The sequence below is a fragment of the Mus pahari genome, chromosome 10, assembly GCF_900095145.1.
Source record: "Mus pahari chromosome 10, PAHARI_EIJ_v1.1, whole genome shotgun sequence".
Taxonomy (NCBI): Eukaryota; Metazoa; Chordata; class Mammalia; order Rodentia; family Muridae; genus Mus; species Mus pahari.
The window spans coordinates 80,477,352-80,485,383 of record NC_034599.1 but is presented as its reverse complement, the minus strand read 5'-3'; the positions used below and the strand labels follow the sequence as shown (position 1 = coordinate 80,485,383).

At 41.5% G+C, this 8,032-nt stretch overlaps 1 protein-coding gene across 2 annotated transcripts in view; it reads left to right on the top strand.

Annotated features, from left to right (window-relative positions):
• Window positions 1-4,062, top strand: part of Ube3d (ubiquitin protein ligase E3D) — a 147,200-nt gene extending 143,138 nt beyond the window's left edge. The window contains exon 10 of one of the 2 annotated variants that reach the window (XM_021207638.1): window positions 3,420-4,062. In XM_021207638.1, the coding sequence (XP_021063297.1) occupies window positions 3,420-3,440 (21 nt within the window). In that variant the 3' untranslated portion in view covers window positions 3,441-4,062. The remainder of the gene's footprint in view (window positions 1-3,419) is intronic. The other variant, XM_029543479.1, reaches the window with a different exon arrangement.
• The last annotated feature ends 3,970 nt before the right edge of the window (window positions 4,063-8,032 follow it).

Here is an 8,032-nt window from a genome sequence, read left to right as displayed (position 1 = left end):
CTGAAGGGGTCTGCAACCCTATAGGTGGAGCAACAATATGAACTAACCAGCACCCCCAGAGCTCGGGTCTCTAGCTGCATATGTAGCAAAAGATGGTCTAGTCAGCCATCATTGGGAAGAGAGGCTCCTTGGTCTTGCAAACTTTATATGCCCCACTACAGGGGAACGCCAGGGTCAAAAAGGGGGAGTGGGTGGGTAGGGATGCGGCGGGAGGAGGGTATAGTGGACTTTGGGGATAGCAGTTAAAATGTAAATGAAGTAAATACCTAATAAAATTGGAAAAAATTTGAAATTAATTTTAAAAATTTTTTGTTTTCTATTAAAAAAATCAAAACCTGTCATTATGAAATTCAAATTCTTCAGTATTTTACAGTCTTACTGGTTTTGTTTAACATATCCTAAAGCACTTGGATAGCTTTTTAAAATGAAAATTCTGTCTCGTGTGGTTTGCTTTGACAACATATCTTTTTATTGATTGAAATCTCTGTCAACAATATAGCTTTCTTAACTAAGATTAAAGAATGTTTTTAAGTGTTGGACATGGTGCTTATATGTAACTGAAGCAGTATAGACTTAACCCTTGTTTCACCACTCCATCAGTCTAGTTCTGTTTATTGTCATTTAAGACGGTTGTTTTCAGATGGCCCAAAGCAGGGACATCCATCCTCTTTAGATCTCTTGGCTCATCTTCTTTCCTTTCCAAGTTTTCATATTTGTGTGCATAGAACAGGGTCACATCTTATGGTCACAGGAAAAAGTCCTCTCTCCTGATGTCTCAAGTCACTGGTCACACTTTGTGAATGTATATTCCAGAAATGCCAACCACAGAGCCTAGAGGTTCAGCTGTAGGCATGTGTTCTAAAAGCTTTGGAACAGGATTTCCTCAGCATTGTACAAGCAAAAAAAAAGAAACAAAACAAAACAAACCCCAACCAACAACTTTCTTAAAACAAATTGGAAGCAGATCTTCCTGTCACAGATAAAAGCTAGAGAATACAAAATCAGTTTTTGAAATAGTTAGCTCACAGTGATTTAAATAAATAAATACCACAATACATTATTAATACCTGCTCCCAAGGTTGGGTATGTATTTTTGTTATTGAAACCTAAAAAGCACATAATGTATACTTGGTAGGGAAAGCTAACAAAGCTAGAGAGAGAAAAAAAAAAAACCCTCTTTCGGTCAAAATTTCAGATTTTCCTTACTTGGTGTGTGTAGGGCTTTGCATTATTTGGTCAGTTTTGCTTCTCATTCTCCATGTTAAAAGCATGGGAAACCAAAGCTATATGTTGATGTCCAGGCAAGGATCCTGTGCCTCTGGCTTTTTCTCATTTATCTGCAAGGTTACTGTGAAAAAAAGTGGGGTTTCACCAGTTTCCCTCTGGGTCCACCATCGACGCTTGTCAGGCCTTGTGTGCTCAGTAAGCCATTTATTTTTCTGCATTTGTTTTCTCGTTGGTAAGCCAGTGTTTCAAATGCTGCTCTGCCTTAATCCTAAGGCTGTGCCCCGGGCAAGTAGAGTCATAATTAGCTTACTACACTAGAAAATGCTTTACAGGTTTCAGGTAGGCCTTTTACAATTCCCATTTTGCTGGTGGGGAAAGATGGAACGATGTTAACCCGCCTATTAAAGGTCACAGAACTAGTCAATGAGAGATCTGGTCCAGCAAAACGATCCTGTAATTACAGCGTTTCTCAGCACTGCACTGTTGGCATTTGGGGGCCTTGGGAGAAGCTGTCCTGGGATTTTAGGATGCTCTACAACATCTCTGCCTCTCCCTGTTAGATGTCAGTCACCACCCCCTCCCACTTGTTGGCAACAAAGACTGTCACAAAGTCTAGTCAGATGTCTGACTTCAGAGCTAAATTTCCTAACCATTTTCACTATGGCATGCATTGGAGTTAGATGCTTCTTTAACTATTCAGCGCCACAGTAATTTGCAGAATTAAAAGCAGTAACTGATTTTGTCTCTATAGGGTGGTGTGTTTTCCCAGCGGACTGTTTGCATAGAAGCAGAACTCCACTGCCCTCAGTAGACTCTGTGTTAATACCCAAGACCTGTAATCCTGTCTGATCTAATTCTAAACCATTCCTCAACCCCTAATGGGACATAGACATGTCTCCCTTAACACCCTGACCCATCTGGTAAGGGTGGAGAAATGGGAGATAGGGGGAAAAATCATATAGCATATTATCTCTTCATAACCGTTATATTTTTATTATTTATTCATATATTTTGAGACAGATCCTTACTGTGTAGTTCAGGCTAGCTTACACACACTATAGGGCCAAGCTCAGTCTACCCTGGCCTAAAACACATTTCCCCCACCCTCACTCGGCCTATTATCTCATTTGATCTTCACAGAAAGCCCTGGAGGTTTATAAGCTGTAATTGTCCCATGGTTAGATGATGTTTACGAACTGTAACCCTTCTTCCTTTCCTGTTCCCTCAACTTCGGTGCTCTCATTGCAAAACTTGATGTAGGAGCTCAGCAGGCAGTTGATGTGGAAACTCAGCAGGTGCATTCCTTGCAGCACCATATGAAGAGTAACATCCTCTGAAGACCTCTCCATAAAGTCGGTGCCTCCTGCACCGAAATGTTCTGCCTTTTTTCTTTCCTTGTAATGGGGATCATTAACTACCTGCCCCTTTCCTTGCAGCTGGGGCTTAGGCACCAACTTCCTGATGCCTTGATACTTCTCTAAGAATGGAATGAATTTACTTCTGTTTGGCCTAGTACAAGCTTTCCAAACCCACCACTCCAGACAGCGTTATCTCTGCATTTCCCTCTCTTTCTGGCTTTACTGTCACCTCAGGACTAAAACTCCATAAACATTTGTAGTTAGCTATCATTTTTTTTGTTATCAGAACTTTTGGGAAGTTACAAGCATTTGTTTGAGCTAAACCTTGTTGATAGTTTGAAAATATTTTGCACAAATGCCTGTATAAATTCAGTTTTCCTTTTTTGTTTTTTTTAAACACTAGGTTAAGATGAATTGCTGCTGGCAAACACAACAAGTATAATTGCATGTGATTAAAAGTATCAGCATGACCTGAAGAGAAGAAGGGTTAAGAAGAACGGTGTTAAGGACATAAAATTGCCTAGTAATCTTTTAGACTCAGAATTCTGCTAACAGAATGTCTAAAAAGAGTAGTTTGAACAAATGGGAACATGAACTAGATTACTTCATGGATATCTAACTTTACTGTCAATTAAAACGTTTTAAAAAGTGGATATGAATCATTCTAATTACTTGATGGTTCATTTAAAAAAATACTGATTGGTTCTTGCTATAAAGTGCAATGTCTGCCTCGCCTGAGTGACTTCTTCTGTGGTTGGTCAGTATCCAGATCCGACACGCAGCCTGCCATTCCATCATGTTCTATCATTAAAGCACTGTGGATTTTTTTTCCAGGTGGCCTTTTTGAAGATGTAACTGTTGAAGCTGCGGCTTTCTGGTCTACCAGCGGACAGCTCTCCAGCGCAGAATCCAGCCAAAGCCGGCAGTTTGCTCTGTGAGCACAGCCTGCTGGGATGAACAAGAACTAAGCTGCAGAATGGGGACTTGTGCTGAAATTTCCAGTTTTCCTTGTTTGCATTTCTTCTCTAAGAGTTGACTTTAGATCCCTGCAAACTCAAGGCTATAAGGAAAGTTGTAGTAACAGGTTAAGTATAGAAGTTGCACCTCTACTTCCCACAGAGAGGAATATTCAAATCCGTGCTGTGTCAGCACCACCTGGAAGCATATTAGCTAATGGAAGCCCATCTGTCCTGTGTGAACACAGCGAGGAACTTCACTGGGGAGCTGAATGTTAACTGCTTTAATCCTGGGAAATAAACTTTTAAAGGGCTCCAGGTTTGTTTAAAAGACATCTTTAAAAACTAAAATGTACAAGTTTTCATATCTTATTCAAAGAAGATGCTTGTTTGTGTTTGTTGAATGAGTGATTATCCAATTAAAGTTTTCCTGAGGGTATAAAACTACATGTGTTCTTTTGTTCTTTATTCCCTTCACCACATGCTATTGCAAATTAATAAATGTACAATGCTGGTGTCTTAATATAGAGTTATCTTGATTCTTATGTGCCCAAACCAGAAAACATCGAGAATGGCAAGAGCTGAGCCCAATCCTGCCATGCCCAGGCCAGCTCCTAATTTTAGGAAGAAGGCTTGAGATTCCCATAGAATCACACAGCTCCATTCAAGGGCTGGGACTAGAGTTGGAGCACTAGCCAGGTTGATTGATCTCCTTGCTGGGGAATCCATCCATGCTCTTCTCTCCCTACCACCACATTAAGAAGGACAGTCCTAGGTTGCGAGCCATCTAATAATACCTCTTAATTCCAAACAACTAAGTTTTCCGTTCCCTCATTTCCTCACACTCTTAGTTGTAAGGATCATTTGGCATCCTCTTCCTTGGGAGTTTACCCAGCAGAGCGGTGGGATTAGGTATTAGAGCAGAATTCGCTGTCCTGCCTTTGGAGCCAGTGGACTGACATCTGCTGCATCCTGCAGTGTCACTTTATTAAACACAGTTTGAAACACTGATGTTCTTGGTGTTGTGTCCAAGACTCCAGCCACAGAGAATTAGTTTGGCTTCACTTAAGCTGATAGGCTCCCAACACCCTGCTGCCTTTTCATGCCTTTAATTTCTGGCAGTAGAGAACAAGATTTCGTGACCTCAGTACTTTGTCCATGGATGACTCTTTACTGTAGGAGAATGCCCTGTATATATATATATATATATATATATATATATATATATATATATATTCTGCAGCCTTTCTGACCACTGCCTACAGGAGCAGCAAGTATGGTGTCCTCTCTGTTCCCAGCTCTGCTCTCCAAACTATCTCCACATGGCTGACAGAATTGACTGTTTTTAACAACCATTGCTACAAGAGAGGTAGCCAGAGAAACAAGACTTGGTGACTAGCTGCAGTTATATATCAGTAATCGTAGAAGTCTGAAAGATTCTGTCTCTGGCATGTGGCCTAGACTAAGGGTATCTCTGTGGGTGCCTGTTAAGAGTTCAGCTTGTATTACTCTAATGTGGTAATGGGGATAAGTCAGTGTACTGAGGTTTAACCTGTGCTTACCCCACTAGAGAAAAAAGAAGTTGTGAGCACACCAGTGTATGTTTATGGTTAAGGTCCTTGTCTTACAAAGATATAACTGACAGATTGATAGACGATTCATTTGGTAAAATGATAGAGCCTAAGCATGAGGACTGCATTTGATCCCTAGCGTGCATGGGAGAGCATGGGTGTGCTGGTGTCTCAGTTAGGGTTTTACTACTAGGAACAGATACTGTGACCAGGGCAACTCTTATAAGGACAACATTTAGTTGGGGCTGGCTTACAGGATCAGAGGTTCAGTCCATTATCATCAAGGCAGGAACATGGCAGTACCCAGGCAGGCATGGTGTAGGAAGAGTTGAAAGTTCTACCTCTTCATCTGAAGGCTGCTAGTGGAATACTGGCTTCTAGGAAGCTAGGACTAGGGTATCAAAGCCCACACCCACTGTGACACACCAGAAAGTAACTTGGCTAAATAAGGGTCCACTAATATTAGCAAAACTCAATTCTACCTATTCCAGATAAAGGGCTTGACTAGAACCAAACAGACAGAACTGTCCCTAATTAAGCTTGCTAAGTGCCACTGCAGGAAAGAGACTGACAGCACTGAACAGTTTTGCATGGCAGGTAAATGTGCTTCATTGTCACCTCTGTATTGTGTGTGTGTTTGTGTTTGTGTGTATATGTGCTAATGTACGTGTGCATGTTCTTAATGTAAGTCAAAATATTGGAATCTGCATTATGCTATAATTTAGGGCTGTAGATTGACTGGTATATCCTAGTCTATAGTTAGAATTGCCAGTTATCTTCCAAATCTGGGGCAGGGGGATTTCCACTATCTACAAATTCTATACACTTCAAAGCATATAGTCAGTACCACTCGGTATGACTGTATTCGACAAATTCTCTATTTCCACCCTGAGATGCTCAAGACATCATCTTTCAGACCAGCCCATTAGCTCTGATCCCAGGGGGGAAGTAGGAGAGCCCTGTGGAGATTAGCTATTATAAGTGTGTGCTCTAGTTTTAAGAATGACAGACACAAACCTGCTTGAAACATTTTAAAATGCATTGGATCTGCACTATTAATTTTTTTTAAGGAGCTCCATTTTCATGTAGGAATAAAGTAAACCAGCAGTTCTCAATCTTGTTATAAATTTAAAAACCCACTTTCAGAGCCTAAATGTATCCCCCTGCCCACCATGTATATAAGGTGCAAGAAGTCCCACTGGTTAGTTCTGCTTCCAGTAGACCCACAGAAGGCCCGGTCAGAATGAGAACTGGTCATGGATGATCCTCTTTCTTAATTTGCTTTCCATTGCTGTGATAAATCTATGACCAAAAGCAACTGGGAAAGTTTATTTGGCTTATCCATCCTTATCATACATAGGCCTTTGTTAAGTCAAGGCTGGAACACAAGCAGGGAGCACGGAGGAATATTGTTTATTGGCTTGCTCTCTATGGCTTGCTCAGTCTGCTTTCTTATACAACCCAGAACCACCTGTCCAGAGATGGTCCCACCTACAATTGACTAGGCCCTCCCACCTCAATCATTAATCAAAAAATGCCTCACAGTCTTGTCAACGGGTCATATAATAGAAACATGAGGTTTTTCATCCCAGACAACTCTAACCGGCGTGTGTCAAGTTGACAAAAACAAAAACAAACAAAAACAAACAACAAAAACTAAAACCAACCAGAACACCTTATCTTCTGTATTCAACTTTCTACAATATACAGCTCATTGAGTTTACCATATAAATCTTTCCATGTTTTAACATCATTATGTATTAAACCTTTATCGCTTGTTTTGGAGGCAGAAATTGAGAACAGTTTTATTGTCATAATTTGTTCCTTCACATTATTGGTATTTGTTGCCAACTTCGATACAACTGCTAGGAATACTATCAGTGGATAATCTAAAACAAGCACAGCAGTAAGTTACCCATTTAAAGGTTCTGGTGCCAACCCCTAAACTCAAGGAATACTGGGTTTTTACTGCCCTGGAGCGGTGCAGTTGTTGTTTAAGCAACCGAAATATCATCAGGCTGAGATCACTGCACCTGTGGCCAGAACCAGGCATTCGGCTTCCCTATTTCAGACAGTCCTCTTCCTGTGACTTCCTTAAGCAGACTGTTGAGGCATTTGCTCCAGCTTAGTGATCCAGGAGCTAGTCTGTATATCTAGTTGCCTCACCTCTTTGTTCTGGTTAGTTTTTGTAAACTTGACACAAACCTAGACATATCTGGCAAAGGGGCGTCTCGGTTGAGGACTTGTCTCCATCAGATTGCTCTGTGGGCATGCCTGTAGGGTATTTTCTTGATTAGTGATTGATATGAGTCTACTTCAAGTTGTGTCAGTTCTGGACAGGTAGTGCTGGGTTGTATTTTTTTTTTTTTTTAAAGCATGCATGCCACAGGGAAGAAGACAATAAGCAACATTTCTCCGCTGTCTTTGCTTCATTCGGTCCCTGCCTCCAGATTTCTGCTTAAGCCCCTGTCTCCTGTCTTAATTTTCCTCGATGATGGACTGTAACCTGCACGCCAAATAAACCCTTTTCTCCTCAAGTGGCTTGTGGTTATGGTGTCTATCACAACATCAGAAACCAAACAAGAGCACGCGCTTCACTTTATCTCTTCCTCCAGTGACCCTGGGCAACGCCTTGGTCCTCACTGCACCCACTCCCCCAGGATCTCAAGTGATAACTCAGAGAACAGACTGTGTTTCCCAGTGTGGAGGTGTACTGGATTTATGCCTCCCACCTGTTTCCCCGCAGGGATGTCTAAGGAGCAAAAGTAGATGACCCAGAGCCCGGGCTATGGCCAAGCAGACAGAAACTGCATGTAGGTCAGATATAGCCACGGGGCATCTGCCAGCATCAAGTGGAAGGGCTTCCTGGTTACAAGAAGTCAATTTGACAATTGGCTGTCTGCCAGGAGAAAGTCTCATG